This window comes from Lissotriton helveticus, chromosome 2_1 (genome assembly GCF_964261635.1).
Source record: "Lissotriton helveticus chromosome 2_1, aLisHel1.1, whole genome shotgun sequence".
Taxonomy (NCBI): domain Eukaryota; kingdom Metazoa; phylum Chordata; class Amphibia; order Caudata; family Salamandridae; genus Lissotriton; species Lissotriton helveticus.
In genome coordinates this window covers 127,878,107-127,898,293 of record NC_136059.1, presented here as the reverse complement: position 1 = coordinate 127,898,293, position 20,187 = coordinate 127,878,107, and the positions used below count along the sequence as shown (strand labels likewise).

General features: G+C 39.1%; 1 protein-coding gene across 1 annotated transcript in view; it reads left to right on the top strand.

Moving 5' to 3' along the window:
- Nucleotides 1-19,744, top strand: part of LOC144817789 (uncharacterized) — a 42,339-nt gene extending 22,595 nt beyond the window's left edge. Inside the window, exon 3 of the mRNA XM_078674605.1 lies at nucleotides 16,880-19,744. Within this exon, the coding sequence (XP_078530731.1) occupies nucleotides 16,880-18,933 (2,054 nt within the window). The 3' untranslated portion in view covers nucleotides 18,934-19,744. The remainder of the gene's footprint in view (nucleotides 1-16,879) is intronic.
- Nucleotides 19,745-20,187: the final 443 nt, after the last annotated feature.

Below are 20,187 nucleotides of genomic sequence, written 5' to 3'. Positions count from 1 at the left end.
GAAAGACATCATAGCTTCAAATCTATGATTGAAGTACCTACATACATTGACTGGATCCAAAGAGCACAGTTCTCCGGGTGTCTTGAATTCGATGTTATCTACGTTAGCATTTGCCTCTCGTAGAAATTCAAGTAAGTCTTCCCAGCCATACTCGGCACAGCTCAGAGTGAGGAACCATGTGGGAGTACCTAAGTTCCTCAACATACATTTTAAATCACCATGACGACGGTACCAGTACTCATTAGTACCACGCTGACACGCCATGAGATTAATAAGGTGAGAATCCAAAATACTGTCTTGGACATTGACTTTATCCATAAAGTCACTTGCCGAGATGTTTTGCATGTGTATACCACTTTTCAAGATGTGGTTCACTGCATATGACAGTCCAGACAGATCGCTTTCAAACAGGAGATGAAACAAATAAGGAATGCATAGTCGAAACCTAGCATCTCCTGCATACAATCGCAAAGTCCGGTATTCAGAAGCAGGAATTTGATGAGGTCGCTCATCATATCTTCCTCCCTGACCTGTTGGAAAAAGCTGTGGGAAACACCGAGCTTCCAAACTTTCCTCCCAAACACTAATGGGACTCCCTTTGGCTTGTTTCATTTGAAACAACTCAATAGCATTCCCCATGACTTCCTTGGAATGCAAAGGATGAACACTATAATGTTCATATATTTCTTCACTAGTAGAGGGTTCTACTTTCTCAATTTGACCAGCACACAAATCGCTATCCTCTTCCTCACTTACTTCCTCTTCTGCAACATATACATTCTTATAGTATTTATTATTTTTTTTCAAATACAATGTTGCCTTTTTAACTTTCCTAACATCTACTAAATCTTGCCATATTTTCTTATTCTTTGTCGGAACCCCATTAACTAAGATAACCAGAGGTTCCTCTTCCACTTTTTCTACTCCAATTGTGTTAATGTTTTTCTTCAAATCTAGAGGCAAATAAACAACTCTTCCCTTTAATCCTCTCTGTAAATCTGATGGAGGCAATTTCCCTGTCTTTGGCTCCATTCTTACAATAGCCTGAAAGGGATGGATACTTTGAATCAAAATAGATTCATAAGTATTTAAATCCTTCAATTCAGAAGGAATCTCAACCAATTCCAGATTATTATGAACTGCTCTAGCAGGCATCTGGTTTTGATTCAATTTGCAACAACAATAAGTACACACACGTTGATCCAATCCCAAATCAAAACAATTTTCTACCATCAAGTATGTTGCGAAATCCTTCCATTCACTATTATTTTCCCTTTCACTTTTTGCATATAAATCCACTAACTTAGTCTGATTCTTATAATAAGTGCGTCGACAACACACACAAGTGAAATTAGGCTTCTCACTTGATTTCACCTCAAACGTCGCAATTTCCCTCTGGAAATTATCTGTACTGGAAACCTGTACACTATCTTCCACATGACCCTCTTCTTCTTGCTCAATTTCAACATTCTCCTCTTTACTTCCAAAGTAACAAAACTCAATTTCTTCACATATATTCTTCACATCTATTTCAGAACCATGCAAAAGAGCAGCGCATAATTGTTTAAGCATAATTGCTGGACTCTTAGCATAATACAACATTCTAACTAATTTCCTCACTTTATTATGATGCACTGCTAGCATCCTGAAATGATGAAAAACACTCTGGCATACTCTCCTGGAAAGACAAGCCAGTGAATGACCATGCAAACCTGTCACTTCTCTCACTCTGCAAGGATCTAATTCTTGCAACAACCTTATTTTCTGCTTCAAACTTTTCTTATTAAATGACCGTACAAAATCACAAAGCAAATTGATGGAATCCTGTCGCACACTGCAAATACTACTACACTTCCAGGTGTACACAGGACCCTTAGCACGTCTTCCTAAAACCTCATTACCTAACACCTCTTCTGCCTCTGTTGTCACAAGTTTTTCTTTTTCAACTGGACAACCATCTTTCACTTCATAAGCACGACCACTGGTGTCAACTGCATGCACCAAATCATTATCCTGGAAATAACTCTCCTCATTAAAAAATGCCTCACAGCTTGAACTATGCATCCATTCTCCAGAAAAAACTTCACAAAAATTACTACAATTAACTATTCTCTTCCATCTACTATTTCTTTTGAAATCATAAATTGCCTTGTTTAGCTTCCTAATTCTATTGATTATCAAAATAAATAACTTACGTTTAATTTCAAATGCCTGATCAATAACTTTCTCAACTTTTTTTTTTCTCTTATAAAAAACCAGTTTCTGTTGACCTTTCTTAATATTTTTTAACAAATTGCCAATTATCCTGTTGCGGAACATTCATTTACGAATCTCCCTAAACTGTTGTTTCCTTCTACTATCATGCACAGAGTTATCTCTTGCTCTAGCAGTAACATTTTTCATTGGCCTTTCCTTTCCATTTGAATTCCTTCTCGTTTTATGGACTGAAACATTTTCTGTAGTAATATTTTTTTTACTACACATATTTCTTATGAAATATTTTGTGCTCTTACCCGGTGCTTTCTTCGTGACTTGACAAATCTTTTTGTTAGAGGACTGCTGCTTATTTTCTTTCACCTGCTGTCTTTGACGTTTTGCAGCCTTTCTCTGTCTTTCTATTGTTGGCATGGTGAAATCTTGAAATGATCTGCAGTTGAATCTGTGGTAAAATATAATAAAAAATGTTATTAACCATTATTACCAAACAGTAAAACAATAACAGTGATCAAAAACTTAACACACTACTTGACATTTTAAATAGATGATTTTTTAGTCCTTGCAAATTTACAATACAGAAATAGCAGAAAAGAAATGACATTTATATTTATGTTACCTGTGCTATTTTATATGTGAATCTGATCTAATTTTATGAGCATATTTTAATATTTTATTGAAGACACTACACATAACCTGCTTTTGAAGGTGTCTTTATTTTTAAATTAAACGGTTTACCTTTTTACTTTTTATTAATTATACATTTTAAAAATAAATGTTTATATTTCCATAGGCTCAAGCAGGTCAGCTTCCCATCCTATGTCATATAATTCGGACAAATCTGCATCCTCATCACGCTCTTCTTCATCCTCAGGATTTAAATCATCCAAGGGATCAACATCCACTGATGTTTCAATTACAAGTTCAATGATGAGGTCAAAATCAACTGATTGCAGATTGTCGCTCATGTTGAGGTTGTCTTTATCTTTAAAGAAAGATAACAACAATGAGATGTTGCAGAGTAAGAGACAAATCTCAGAGATTATAATAGTAAAATTGTTTAACAAGAGTAATATTTTGCAGCTATTATTTAGCCATGTCCATCAATGCTGAGCAGGTGAAGACTATGTCTAAATTTTCAGTGAACAGGACTCATCTCTTCTTAACCTTGGATAAGCCTCACCGACTCTGTGTGTCCTGCACATACTTAAATGTAAAGGGGCAGATTTATGTTAAATGGCACATCCCCAGGCATGCACCAGTTAACGTGCACCACTACTCTGCCACCCATGGTGTGCCGTATTTACAATCAGATAGGAGAAAGCTTCGTCAAAACCCTGCGCCTGCTTTAAGCAGGCATAGGTCTTGACACAACATTGTGGAGATGGGGCACCCCTGAGCCTTGCTTGAGCTGCATCGCACTTGCGATACAACTCCAGCAATCACTACCTTTACAGCACAGATACGTCACGCATCTGTGCCATTTTTGCCCCATGATGCCCCGCATTCTAAATGCAGCACACCATGGGTGGCGGAACAGCGGCGCAGGATGACTGACACATCCCTGGTGATGCACCAGTCATCATAAATCTATCCCTAAGCTTCTTATCTTGTTACAGATGAACCGCCATATGTAGCATGAAACTATTTTGCATTTCCTAAATAGCGAATTTTAAGGAATAAATAGCAATTCTTTACCATTCCTAATTTGCAATGAGCAAATTGCTAATTGCAAGTTACCCATTCATTTCCCTGGGCTAGGAGGCTCATAGGAATGAAGGTTTAATTTGCGATTAGCAATTTGCTCATCACAAATTAGGAATTTTTCCAAGGGTGCAGGGGTGTCTCAAGAACACCCTGCTGCACCCCTGAAAAAGAAATTTGGGGGCATATGGCACACATACATGCCCTAAGGGCATGTGTTGGCGTCATATGGCACCTTTTGTTTTTTTTTAAAAAAAGCTTTTTGAAAAGAATTCACAAATTACCACCAATTTACCACAATAGTTTCCAAATCCTTAATGTCATTTTTTACATATTTTTTGTTTGATACATTGCATTTAAGTAGTCACAAAATTTGCAAATCCTTCAGTGCAATTGCAAAATAAGGAATAGCAAATTTTGCTACTCCTTATTTTGCATCAAACTTGTTTGATACATACCATTTGTCTAATTAACATTCGCAAAGGCCGAAATTCGTAGAATTTTGATCTTTGCGAATGCTAATTAGCTTGATACATATGGCCCCAAGTGAGGCCTGTCTTGCGACATGGTGCATCTTTTGCATCACTGCTGCATCGGTTTCATGTGGTACGTTTTTTTTACACCATGACATATCTGCCTAAATGCATCAATTTGTAATGTTGTCGCCTCATAGCAAATCTTTTGCACCGCCGCTGCATCATAAAAGTGACGCACAGTGGCGCAAAAGAGGCATACACCTATCATAAATCTGTCTCTACCATTTTAAATGATGAATTCAGGATGACGATAAGGTGTGGCCTATCCAGAGGTTTGTTTAAGGTGAGGCCTACTCAGGATTGCAGATTAAAGTTACGCTTGATGAAGAATACAGAGGACATAATACATGTAAAGCTCTACCAATGAAGTAAGTGATGTCCACTTCATTGCGCCAGTCATCATAAATGTATCCCTAAGCTTCTTATCTTGTTACAGATGAACCACCATATGTACCATCAAACTATTTTGCATTTCCTAAATAGCAAATTTTAAGGAATAAATAGCAATTCTTTACCATTCCTAATTTGCAATGAGCAAATTGCTAATTGCAAATTAGCACCGCCGCTGCATCATAAAAGTGACGCACAGTGGCACAAAAGAGTCATACACCTATTATAAATCTGTCCCTAGCATTTTAAATGATTAATCCAGGATGACGATAAGGTGTGGCCTATCCAGAAGTTTGTTTAAGGTGAGGCCTACTCAGGATTGCAGATTAAAGTTACGCTTGATGAAGAATACAGTGGAGATAATACATGTAAAGGCCTACCAATGAAGTAAGTAATGTCCACTTTATTGCGCCAGTCATCATAAATGTATCCCTAAGCTTCTTATCTTGTTACAGATGAACCACCATATGTACCATCAAACTATTTTGCATTTCCTAAATAGCAAATTTTAAGGAATAAATAGCAATTCTTTACCATTCCTAATTTGCAATGAGCAAATTGCTAATTGCAAGTTACCCATTCATTTCCATGGGCTAGGAGGCTCATAGGAATGAAGGTTGCAATTTGCGATTAGCAATTAGCTCATCACAAAATAGGAAATTTTTCAAGCGTGCAGGGGTATCTCAAGAACACCCTGCTACACCCCTGAAAAAGAAATTTGGGGGCATATGGCACACATACATGCCCTAAGGACATGTATAGGCGTCATATGGCACCTTTTGTTTTTTGGAAAAAAATGCTTTTTGAAAAGAATTCGCAAATTACCACAAACTAGAAGTTGGTGGTAGTTTCCAAATCCTTAATCTTCATTTTTTACATATTTTTTGTTTGATACATTGCATTTAAGGAATCGCAAAATTTGCAAATCCTTCAGTGCAATCGCAAAATAAGGAATAGCAAATTTTGAATTAAGGACATTTTAAGTAATTTCCACATGTGCAGTGTTTTCAAATTATGATTTGAAAATCGTTTTTGGGGAAAAGTAATGGTTAAAAATTTATGACAAGGACATAATGGTGTATGCTTCTCTATAAGGCATTTCAGTGTCTCTGATGTCATTTTTCCCATATTACATTATAAGACCTTTCCCCATAGAGCACATTCCTTGTAAATATGCTCCCGCCTGTGCATGGTGAATTTAGATTTTGACTGTTTGAGTCACATAGCCATGTTAAAAGTCACCCCAAAAAATTGCAAACGCTTTAAAAAAACACATTCATGTGTCTTAAGGACATTTTAAGTCATTTCCCCGTGGACAGTGTTTTGTAAGTGGCACAAAAGAGGCATACACCTATCATAAATCTGTCCCTAGCATTTTAAATGATTAATTCAGGATGACGATAAGGTGTGGCCTATCCAGAGGTTTGTTTAAGGTGAGGCCTACTCAGGATTGCAGATTAAAGTTACGCTTGATGAAGAATACAGAGGACATAATACATGTAAAGCTCTACCAATGAAGTAAGTGATGTCCACTTCATTGCGCCAGTCATCATAAATGTATCCCTAAGCTTCTTATCTTGTTAGACATTAACCGCCATATGTATCATATAACTATTTTGCATTTCCAAAATAGCGAATTTTAAGGAATAAATAGCGATTCTTTACCATTCCTAATTTGCGATGAGCAAATTGCTAATTGCAAATTACCCATTCATTTCCATGGAGCAGGAGGCCCATAGGATTGAAGGTGCAATTTGCGATTAGCAATTAGCTCATCGCAAATTAGGAATTTTTCCAAAGGTGCAGGGGTGTCTCAAGAACACCCTGCTGCACCCCTGAAAACGAAATTTGTGGGCATATGGCGCACATAAATTTTAACAACATTCCTTTACCTCAAAAACGATTTTCAATTCATAATTTGAAAACACTGCCCACAGGGAAAATACTTAAAATGTCCTTAAGACACATGAACGTGTTTTTTTATTGCCTTTCCAGCATGGTTGGGTCACTTTTAACATGGCTATGTAACACAAACATTTAAAATCTAAATTTCCCATGCACAGGTGGGAGCATATTTACAAGCAACTTGCGCCACAGAGAAAGGTCTTACATTAAAATGGGAAAAATAACATCAGGGACAGTCAATTGCCGTATAAAGAAGCATACACCATTATGTCCTTGTCATAAATTTAAAAACAATTCCTTTTCCCCAAAAACGATTTTCAAATCATAATTTCAAAACACTGCACATGGGAAAATTACTTAAAATGTCCTTAAGACACATAAAAGCGTTTTTTGATTGCCTTTGCAGCATGTTTGTATCACTTTTAACATGGCTATGTAACACAAACATTCAAAATCTAAATTTTCCATGCACATGTGGGATCATATTTACAAGCAATTTGCGCCACATAATTCATAATTTTCTCCTTAAAGCACACTATTCTCTATCTAAATTAAAGAAATATTTTCTCACCTTAGCAAATACTTTGAGTTTGAAAACAGTCTCAGAAACACACCAATTTGTCTTCAGCAGAGCAAAAGGTATGCACTCCAGAATCTGCAGCTATCAAAAGCACAGAAATGCTGTAAATCTTCACACATATCTCTCATGTCACCCAATCAAAACTCTTCCCTCACTTTTTTTCAAATGAAAACCCTTCCCCCCTCTGCCATTTCATGCCTTTTCTGCATGGCAACCACCTCATTGGAAGACTTCTGGTGTTTGCAAGTTCACACAACTTTGTTGCAATTGAACTCTGAACTCTCAGTGCACCTGCATATCCAGTGCATTCTTTCATTTAATGATTTTTTATTGACCATTCAAAATACATCTTTCAAAGAACACATCCGTGCACCCTAACTTTCTGTTTTCAGCAATCAAAATCCACCAATCACTGTTACTGCTTCATGAACACAGAAACTCCACAGTTTTTTTCATTTTAAACTCTCATTTTTTCAACTGCCATTTCATTGCCACACTTCATCTGACTGCAGGAGAACCTTCTCTCACCATGTTTTCTGTCTGGATTGTTGGACATAGTTATATTCACTGGGCTCAAAGGTACGTTGAAAACAGGAATTTACCTAACCTCAATTTACAAGATGTGGAAATTAAGTGGTTTGGCCACAGAGGATTAAAATGTCACCAATTGATACCATTGGTGAAAACCTTTATGCATTTGCCCAAACCTGACCTGTTAATTGTGCACTGTGGAGGTAATGACTTGGGCACTTTGACTGGGGTAGGTCTGGAAATGCTTTTAAAGGACACCTTTGAGCAATTGATGGCACTTTTTCCTCAGACTGCCTTGGTATATTCAAATATATGCCAAAGACAGAAATGGAGGTGGTCAAACCAATTTTGTCCACAAATTGAGAAGTCGAGGAAGCATGTAAACAAATCTGTTTCAGCTTACATGAGAGACCATGGAATGGGCTCCCTGTACAACAATAACTTGCGTTACTACATGCAAGATATCTACAGAGGAGATGGAGTTCACTTCTCAGATGAGGGCAACAGAGTTTTCACTCTGAATTTAAGAATGTGCATTGGTACCTACTTATAAGTACCTAAATGTACCATAAACCCAAAAGCTCTTCTCAGAGCTACCCTACATCTAATCACTCACAATTATTATTTTACTCTAACATTTTTCACTAATTTTCAACAAAGTACGCTCCCCGGGGCGCTACCCGGTATGCGAACCGGGAGCTAACCTCGTGAAATTTTTTAAAAAAATGGTTTTTTTCCGCACATATAAGCCTCCTCAGCCACCCTCACAAAACCTAGGGTGTCAAGATAAGTCTACCGTGCCCCCTTCTACCCATTCTGAACATTATTTGCCCTCCATTTTGTATCTTAATTCGACCGAAACACAAAATGGTGGACTCCCGTAACGCTTAAGGTTCGCGTACCGGGGCGCTCACCGGTTCGCGTACCGGGTCGCTCCCTGGGAAGCGCACCATCAAAAAAGGTGGGAAAGTAGTTCACAGAAAAGCCACTGGAGACAATTTCACCAAATATAGATTAGCTCATACTACATACCAATCCCTACCATTTTCACAAATTTGATTGGAATTCCATTTAGTCATTTAGCCTGTAGACCTCTCTAAATAACCTGAGGTACATTACTTCACAAAACACATCTGAAGTGTTGGAATTGACAACCAATGAAAATGTTACTTTCATTTTCTACTTTTTTTACCTGACATTTCATTGGTTATATACCTGAATATATATAAAGGAAGAGAAGATAACACAGCCATTTTGACTACTACTTCTTGCTGTACATTTCAATAGTATTTTCACTAATTCCTTCAACTTCTTTCTAAAGGTAAGTTTTTATTTTTAAAACTGAAGTATATTGTGCACTATAAGTTAATATGGTAAACTTTTTCTGATAGTTATATACTATCCCTCTGTAGTAGTTATAGATTTAGATAGACTTCTCTGTTATAGTTATGGATGGAGTTAGGCTTCTCTTGTATAATTATGAATTTACTTACGTTAAATCACATACACTTTTTTAAATTCCTACTTCCACTCTGATACTATACACTGCCCAAAGATAAATTCACTGATAAAAAATGCCTATCTAAAATTATTCCCAACATTGCCCTATCTCTACTAATATATATTTTTTTAATCCAAATTTCAGGCAAAATGGAAGGCGAAAACCAAGTTTCTTTTGAAATGGACCTGCAAGAGAGCAGCCAAGAATTGATTGATACAATTGATCAAATTGACATTGAATTTTTCGATGAAACTTGGGACAATGAACTACTGCAATGTGTACAAGCAGTAGATAACCTCCTTGCAAATGAGGACATTTTACACCCTCAGAGACTACAATGTATATTCCATGATAATTATGAAATTTCTGACAATGAAATGTTAGAAAGTTTAATAAATTATGAAACACAATCACAATAAAAAAAAATGCTTAAAAAATAAAGAAAATAAAAAATAATCAACAAAACCAACAATCAATTAACATACTGCATTTGAAAAGTCTCTCATTCTTTTTTCATTGTAGTACGCTGCCCAGAACGCTTCCCGGTTCGCGTACCGGGTGCTACCCACGCAAAAAAACAAAAAAAAAAAATATTATTTTTTGCCCCGCGGGGCCCTTTTAAAGCCTCCACATTAAACCTAGGGGGTCAGGGAGGATCTACTATGCCCCCTTATGGTCATTTCCCCCTTTGTTTTGGCCTCCTCTTGTCTCTCAATCCTACCGAGAGACAAGATGGCGGCCGCTACGGACTGTTTAGAATGTTGACAGACACCGGAGAGCCAATCAGCTTCGCTACGCGAAGTTCCGGTACGCGCCCCGGTCCGCGAACCGGGGCGCGGACCGGAGCGCGCTTACAGATATATATCTTTTTTTAAACGTTAATTTCTCAAAATCCACTGGAGCACATATATTGAGACCTACAAAAGGCACATCGGGCTACCAGTCCCTACAATTTTGCCAAGTTTCGTGCAAATCCATTCAGCCGTTCGGGCTAAAAGTGAGGCCAACCGCCCTATGGAAAACTCAATGTTAAAAACACGTTTTGGGACCCCCCTTTTTTCTCGGCCCCCCCTTGACGAACCCCCCCCAAATTTTCAAGGGCTGCTCAGAAACAAAATGTTCCATTTTCCAGAAAATTTCAGCCAATTCCGTCCACAAACACCAAAGTTATTAGACATAGAATTTTCAAAAATCCCATAGGGAAAAAATCCTAACTATATATACCTCAGTCATTTGAGATGTCATCAGTGATGTCATCAGTGATGTCACTGACCATGTCATGAATGATGTAATATGTGACATCATCAGCAGTGGATTGCGGGTGCGCGATATATAGTTAGTGCAACTAACTATATATGGAATTTCAATGGTTTTGTGTGAGTAAAATAAGGTTTTTTAAATGCTAATTCCTAACTATATATGGTGTATAGCCTATGGTTTTTTCAGTGAATTTTCAAGGTTTTGTAAATGCTAATTCCTAACTAGATATGGTCTATAACCTATGGTTTTTTCAGTGAATATATATATATATGTGTGTGTGTGTGTGTATTTGGACCCTCCAAAATTGTATAACCACACAGACTCCTCTTGGCAATGCAAATACAGTTTTTACTAACTGTCGTAAAAGGGTGAAAAACTTCAGTGTACAATACAAACTGCACCTCAGTCATACTCAGACTTTCTCAGGCTTTCTCCATTTTCTGCTGGCTGGCAGGCCTTTTTATACATGATATTACAAAAGTTTATTACAGGCAGTAAATAATCGTTGAGTTGGAATTTTCAGATTTAGGATGGAAAAACACTTGAAGTCATGTAGCTCATAATCCCAAATTCTAACCGATCAAATTACACCTTGTATATTATACTCTCAGCAATGGCTGGCAATGAACATTCTTCTGGTTGAGAATACGCGTGCACTTCATGATAAATATAATTAAAGTGTAGTGTTTGCTTCCACTAATGTGCCTCTAAGACCTCCGTGTGCTCAGAACTAATTTGCTGACCTGCACCCATTGTCTCACCAGACACCCTAGAACTCTGTGTGCTGTGGGCTTATTCAATTACCTGTTTCCATTGTTTAATCAGTCATGGTCTGTTTGAAGGCGTGGGGTGCTTGTTGGTGAACTTGTTTTTAGAATCCTAAATGCCTTTATGCCTTTTAAACCTGAGTTGGTCTTTAACTGAAAATCCTTTTAGGTTTCCTTTTTCATTGTATCCTTAAGTGATCTTTTTACATTACTCATGTCAATTGGGGATTTGGGCCTTAACATTAGCATTATATTTGTGTGTTTTATATTTTTTGCAGTGCAGTCATCCTGTTATAATTTCTACAACAATACCTATCAGTGAAACACCTACAATTGCATTGCAAAGGCATGTGTAGCAAAGGTATATGTGTGGTAACATTTTGCCTGAAAAGGAATGCTTAGTTAAGACTTATGCAGATTGTTAAGTCTGGGTTGTAAAGGCATGCGTTGTAAGCATACCCGTGGGTCCGTCATACATCCCCCAGAAGGTGAATGATAAACTAACAACATTCATACAGGTACATAGAACAAAGTACAGCTCAGTTAATTGAAGCTAAGGTGGGTTTTGAACCCTGTAACACCTTACCCTTCAGTAAGGGACAGCCACTGAGTAGAGCAGTGAAAATGATCTTTAAATTACCTCTGTTCGGAGCATGCACTTTGCAAATTAATCAATAAGTAGGAACATACAAAAACCGGTGTTTAACAAATTTCAATACGTAACCAATTCAACATATGTAATATAGCTGCTATGCTTACTAGAAGGCAACATTTGACTTAAGAGACTGTATAGACACAAAAATGAGAACACAAAACCCTCAGGTCTAGATAGAGAGATAAAGCTACAAGAGGACAACGAGGTGTCCCTTTAAAGGATAGGTTCCCTCACCCACCAAAGGTGGCATGCTTCATCTCTGTGGAACAACAGTGCACCATGAAGCACAGTCATGGTGTGGGCTACAAAAACCTCAATTAGAGGGTGGAGCTCAGGGATGTTTTAATTGCTAGGAGGGTATCTCCTAAGTACCCGATGTGAGCTAAAAGCTGTGCTGAGAGATGCAGTGCAGCACATGAGGAAGTATACAACTATTGGCAGTGTTCATCACACAACTTTATCTAGCAACTCTGTGCAAGGATTAAAAACAAAGACAAACAAGCATTTTAGGGAGTATTAGGGCCACTTGGGTGCTTAAAGAGCAACATGTTACGGCCTGAGATCTAGTTTGTGTCATGCCCTTCATCCTGCAAAGAAGAGAAGTGTGAAACAAAAGGATTAAACAACATTTCTTTAGAAGAGTCATGCATACAATACTGGTGCTCCAATCATTTGGGAGTGATGGCTTCGCTGGTAGTACATGTTGGAAAACCAGAGAGAATATATACAAAAGGTGATTCATTTTTTTGTGAAACCACTGTTGTGCTGTCCAATAAGCCTGTGTTTCATTCATGTAGTAGAAAATATTCATTATAGCATATACTTCGCTGACTCTGAATCTCTGAAGAAATAAAGCAACACCAAGTGTGGCTGTGCCAAAAACCCAAATGTGTGGAAACCGGCATACAGAACACAATTTTTGGTATCCCAAAGGAAACAACTACCCGCCTCAGTTGGATTTCATTCTTCAGCTGTATTAGGCATGGATGCTCTAACGCAATCTGGTTTACAATCTGGGTGGCAACATTGTGTAAGAACAATCATAAAAAATAATTTTGATGATTGTGGACCAATTTGGAGTATGACGTCGACTGGGGTAGCAACGAGTGCTGGAACTTGATGCTTAAATCAATCTGGGTGCTAGTGCTAATGGTATGCCAAAGTATGGCAATGGTTTCGTTTATCTCTCTTCGTAGTGAGAGTATCATTCTAATATGAATGGCGAGAGAGCGCTTCATGGATGCAGTCGTAAGAGGTAGCCCTGTTAGAGATCACGGTGTCCAACGTGGTGACTACCAATCGATACATGCAACTGATGCTCCCATGTTGATACATAGAAAATAAATGTCCGAGTGACAGGTGCACTTTTAAATGTCCCTGACTTAGAACTGTAGGTGTGGATGGGAAAACAATACTTTCAGACAGTGTCTGCATACACGGGTGGTCATAAAAGAAAAGTGCTCAGTCCCGCATGTGCCTCATGTGTGGGCCAGACAGGGAGAAACTGTCGTTACGCTACTGGCAGTGTAATACATATATAGTTTGATTCACTAAATTGAAAAGTGGCAGTCAGCCAACCAGGCCAAGACGCAGTACCTGCTGGGTCACGCAGTTTACTAGTGAGTATTATACTGCTTCCAGGTAAAAGGACGGAATTGTGATGATTTGTTATGATTTTTATGACGGAGTCTTAGCCCTCACTGTTCCTACACTATGTTGCCACACTTATCTTGTGTGATTATAAATATGTCTCCCTTGACTATCACACATATTGTAAACTGGATTGCCTTAGAACAGTGGTTCCCAAACTTTTTTGACCCCTGGCTCCCGTGACCTAATTGGCAGTTGCTCGTGGCTCCCCACCATTTTTTTACCGGCGCACCGGGGGCAGTGGCGCACACTTTGGGAACCACCGCCATAAAGTGACGCACCAGCGGCGCAAAGGGCTTGTAAACAATGGGCTTGTAAATAAGACACACATGGCGCTTATTAACTGAACATCGACGTTTAGATTCTTAGCTTCGATATGACGCACTCATCTAAATTTTTTTGTGGAAAATGTCATGGTGTGCGAAAAAAAAGAGAGACGTGCTCTGGAGTTTATTTGCGGAACATTGTTTTACGCGTATTTTAATTGGCTTGCCCTAGCAGCACCTGCCCTCTCTGCTTACTCTCACTTCTCTCAAATCAATGTGACACTCCCCAACCAACCAACCGCCCTCCCACGCTCCAGAAATGAGACACGGAGAGTCGAAGAGTCTGTCTCAGCCACGAATATTTCTCCATTAATTAGAAAACGCCAGTGCTCCGTGCAATGTAACAACTGTCTACAAAAGAAACGCCAAATATAACTGTGCAACTCCCCATTTGCCCCACCCCAAAACACATACCTTCCTAACCCGGCCGGCACCTTATCTATCTCTTCCTTTAGGCAGCTACAGTTTTAGCCATTTCGCCCGCCGTAACCTCATCGAGCTCTTAATTGAGCCATTTAAATGCAGAGGGCGAGGGCTGGGATCATGTTCAGCACAAAGGAGCCACATCCTGGGCGGCGGCGTGGCGCCCCTGGCTTCTCCTCACGGCGCACCGGGGTGCCGCTGCGCACACTTTGGGAATCACCGCTTTAGGTAAACAGTATCTGAAACCAGAACTCTCTTGTTCCTAAACCATGGCAGTGCCACAGACTACTACGCTACATAGTAATCCTTGCACATTGATAAGATGTGTAAAGACACAGCTTTGCTATTCTGTAAAGCTCTTCATACAGGTAACACTGGAGACTCAACTCCTATAAGGAGCTTAAATAAGGCATCATCATATCTGGATATACCTTAATTAGAAATTCCCAAGCAATAGCCAGGTGTCATCAAATGTCCTTACACAAACATAGACCAGTACCTAGGACAGCTGAAGCCGTTTCGAATTTCTTAATGAACCTTAAGGTTCCATTTAATATTGGATTGCATTTTTATCACCACCTGAGTAATCGTTGCCCATTTATCAGTTACTCCGGGTGTGGGGAAATACTGGCCCATTTTCTGGGCTTCTTGTCTGTGAGAGCCTACAATGGATTGTATGTGATACCACTTAAGTTTGAAACGCTAAACTGAGGTGCTGCTGAAACTAATGTCTTTCAGACAATCCTCATTAGTGTGTGTCAGATCCAGTATTATACTTTGATTGCCTGGAACGTGTTGTGTGAGGCATATCCTGCACTATGTCTAGAACGATCATGTCTGGTATTACCATGTATGTGTAGTATGTCCATGTCTGGTATCCCCAGGTATATGTGTAGCATGTTCATGTTTGGTGTTACCACTTGCATGTGTATAAAGTCCAGGTTTGGTGTCACTAGCTACATGTTTGTATACCCATGTCTGTTATTACTCGGTATATGTGCAGTATGCCCTTCTCTGGTATCACTAGGTACATGCGCAGTATACTCATCTCTGATATCAGTAGGTGCAGTGTTAACATATCTTTTGGTATGATCAGTATACTTAGTTGATTTGCTTCATGAAAAGTCTTGTAAATCTACACTCAGAGAATTACGCCATGGTGCATGGACAGATTTTCCACTTACTTAAGTTCACAAAACTTTGAACTAGATGCCCTGAGCACCGTTGCAGTTTTCCAGCCATGATTGAGGAAAACATTAGTGCATTCCTATTTCCTGCTGTGCAGTGTTGTTTCCAATGGAGAATTTGTAAATAATGTACCATTAATCCCGGATAAAAGGCAACTCCTTTATGCAATGGTATAGCTTTTTTTATATTTTTCTGTTTGGTGAAATCATTTACCTGACACCCTACAAAGTATGAGGTTGTTTTTCTAGCCTTTTCATCCTGGAATAGAATGTATTCTTGCCCCTGAAATGAGACAATAGCCAATACATTTCAGAATTGGAAAAGGTCAGAGGGGAGCTGGCGCAGGACACAATCGTATATACATGTAGACATTGAAAAACATTTATGGCTGCCCATGTCTTGAATCTTCCACTCCTGTCCTCTTGTGTGAGATTCACTCCTGTAAAACATTGCTCTATCACAGAGTTATTTGTGGAATTAGCAGACTGTATACAGCATGGTCAACTTTTGTGAATTCAGTTACCTGCCAATCCTGACACTGCAGTCCTAAATCTTTTTTTAAGAGTTTCGATTGGCTTTTTGAATTGGGATTGGTATGTCTAATCTGCCTATGTATGTTTATTATTTGGGATATTTCTGTGTCTACTATGCCTGTGTTGACTAGTATTTTTTCCATGTCTATTATGTATCTGTTTACATTCAGTTTGGCTGTGTCTGCTAGTAAATGTAACAGTTTTTCACAGTGTCAATGCCTCAGAGTTTACAATCTCCTAGCAGCAGCATCTCACCTTCACTCCTAAAATAACGTATGCCTGGGTTACTCCGAATTTTTCTAGATGTCCTGTGGTTTAGTCATTTCAAGAGATTACACATGATGTCATCTCGATTATTACATGTAAGGTCAAGGGATCATTCTAGATAGTTATATTATATTAAAGACATATGTTTACAGCTCAATCGCTCATGGTTTCTTGCTACTGCACAATATAGAGCAAGGGTTAGATTTGGCCCAAATGAGGATCTTTTGAAATGGGAAGCTGGACCTTGCTCTAGGAGCCCTAATTTGAAGTCTGGTTTTGTGAGATAGATTAGCTAGCATATGTTGTTGTCACATGGTCACATGTCAGAATAAATGTGTTAACCCCTCAAACTGGACATATATTTCTGCTGATGTTTATTGTTAGCCCTTGTTGTCTCTCATTCTCGTAACATGATTAATGTCACTTTTTTCTGAAACTGTTTTCTCTAGGGGACAAGAGGGAAGCTGACTGTAAAACATCAGCTGCTAATCTAAAGGATGCAGTGAAGAGTGTCACCAAAGCCCAGGATTTAAGGTTGGAAGCCGAGATGATGATGAAACCGTACGCTAACTGGGAAGAGTACCTGATGCCAGCCCCCATGTCCGTTGCTATCCTAGGAGAGCTGGCAGCCATTTCTTCAGCCAGTGGGGACTTTTCTATCAACCTGAATCCACCAGCAAGTGGATTCAAGCACATGAAATACCCAGAGTCCTTTTCTGCCACCCTAATGCAGGTCTGCAATAGAGCCTGGCTTTCCTTCAGCACAGCAGATAAAAACATGGATAAGATCAGGCTCCTCACAGGTTCCATGCCAACTACCATTAGAGATGTGGTCAGGATTCTGTTCATGGACACTGAATCTGTTAATTTCCTTCTCCCACGCCGCCTAAGCGCTCTTCTCAGTATGTCCAATGAATGCACATCCTTGGCTCATTCTGTGGAGACAAGCTTTATGGATACCATTCATTTAATCCAGGAGGTGCTTGAAGCTTGTGTGAACTCCAAGAGGGGCTACGAGAAGAAGTTGGATGATGTGAAGATTGCCCTGGAGCAGCTTAGCATAAAAGAAGCCTCTTCTAACTATTCAGTGAAAATGGCAGAGGAGTTCAGGAAGTCTACTGAGAAACAACTAAAAGATGCCACAGATATGTATAAGGAAGCTCTGAATAAAGTTCCCTCTGTGTGGGAAACCTTGGCTGCTAATTTTGTGGGTGGCATTCTTGACACACTGTCTTTCAGTGGAAACAAAGGAGGAAGCGTGGGGCTTCAGGCAAATGTTCCTGCTACTGCTGACATAAGTGACGTGAAGTCCACTCAGGCAACCAAAACTATCTGCTCCAAGTCCAATCAGATGACAGCTATTACAGACAACCTTCGGAAAATTATAAATATGAACGGGGAAACTATTAACATGACAATGGTTTATAATGAGAGAGATCATACCGTGGTGTCAAACTATCCTAAACAGCTGACATTGATATTGAAAAAGGATATAGAGGATGAAGCTGAGTGTAAAGCACAAACACTAATGGAGGCTGTTTTGCAATCTGCTGTTGATATTTTTGAAGACCTGGAAAGAGTTGCATTATCTAAGAATACAGATGAGAGTTACCAGAAAGCACTTGTTAAAAGGGTAAACTCAATAATTAGTAGGTCAATAAGAGTTGATTCATATTGTAAATCAACAACTAATGCTCAGCCATTGCAACAAAACCCACCAAATGCAGCCAGCACTCAAGGCCCTGTTGGCATAGGCTCTCAATCTGCACAAATGGCCCAGGCACGAGTGGAACAAGCCAACCTTCAATTAAAAAGAACTCAGGAAATGTACAGGGAATCCTTTGAGAACACCAAAAAAGAAAATGAGAAACTAACAGCGATCCTGGTTGAAATGAGGGGCCAGAAAATGGACAAAATTGAGTTTGACATAGCCAAGAAGATGCTCATTAAAGGACTAGAGTCTCTGGGGAAGGTAAAGGAGCAGTGGGAGAAAATGGTCCTCTTCTTCCAGATGATATCCAACCTCATTAAGACCTGCCTAGATAAAAATGTCAATGAGTTAGTGCAGTCTGCCAGATCAGCGCAGAGCATTCCCAACTATTCCACTGATGCCTTTGTGAAGGACCTGATGTACAACCGAGCATTTGCAGCCAGTAGTGTTGCCCACTTAGTCAACATGATCGCCTCTACCTACTGTGAGGTTTCCCAACGCTACTTGATGAAACGCGTGAGCGCTTTAGGTAGACTTCTCATCATACCTCCCTCAGACCCACAGTTCAAGGTCGAGCGTGAAAAGTTACAAAGTGGTTGTGATGATGCTCGAAATTCAATCCAAGCCTTGGTGATTTCAAAAAAACAAGAGTTTGACCTTGGGATTGAGGCAAGAGTTAAAGCAATAAATTGCCAGCTGGGAGAAGCCATCCCACCCATGTCAGCAGCAGAAAAGAAGCGCATCAGTGAGGATGTAAATGCAGGGGCAAACGATGCAGCAGATTACATATGATTTATCTAGACATAGATAGCTTTACCTTAGAGGGCCAACATATTCTTTATGTCATGTTTACTGCCTTAAGCTTTGCTAAGACAATAATGAACTGGAGTCAGTGGGTGGAAGATATTTCCATTCAAATGGGTGTGGGTGGCAGGCATTTCACAGTTTTGTGTATCACATGTTTTGCTCTAGATACATGTTGTCCATTGCTTTGGAATTTTGCCTCATATGCCATTGTTTAAAAATCAAGCATTGATAGCTCACTAATGTACACTGTTATGTCAGAAACCTGCATGAACTCAAGCTCATTCCAAATACATCTACCTTGACATCAAAGCACAAACGATTCCTGTTCTTGACCTCAAGGGTGTGCCAAATATTTCTTCTCTAAAATTAAACTGCTGCAAGATCCACCTGTCCTTGAACCTGTAGGCACACCACTCACCATTTTTCTTGGACTCATTTGAGCCTCCACTATTCTGGCCTCTGAACTCAAAGATCTGCTGAATCACATGCCTTTCTCCCACCAAGAATTCAAGATTTAAAACATCCCTACTTGAAAACATGCATCTGCATAGTAGATGGTTCTCAGATCAAGCCCTCCACAGACCCAATGTTTTAAGTAAGAGTTAAACATTGTAGTTTGAGTATGATGTACACAGGGCATGAACTTCTCATAGGCTGCCCATTAAAAATAATTGTATTAATGTTCAGAAGTTAGCTAAAACATGTACAATGTCTTTGTATTTTATCCTCAATCATGCATGTGCTTTTGTTTCTAGCTATTGTAATCTATAAAACAATAAAAGTTACTACATATGAATTAACGTAGTTTTCAGCTCCATTGCTTTGGTAGGTATGTGTTCTTCCTTGCAAATTTGTAGCCACAAAACTATTCAGTTTATTCACTGGGTGCTTCTGCATTTTAAGGCAGCAGGGATTGAATGTTAAAGAAATTCCAAGATAACTAACCTGACACTAACATAGTAAAACAAGACTCCAATATCAACGTCCACACGTAAGTATTAGTCATCAGTAACAACAAATCAAATTGCTAGTTAAAGTGAAGTAGGGGTGGGCATAAATTGCATAACTACATGTAGTAGAATCATGCAAAATGCCCCCTTGCTACTAGGTAACTCACAGTTTATTGCTTAGTGTCCCATCTTTGGATCATCATACCTACAGAACATCATATCTGTAGATCTACATAGCTATTGTTCATCAACATGGCTATGGGTCATCTACACCAACACACCTATGGAT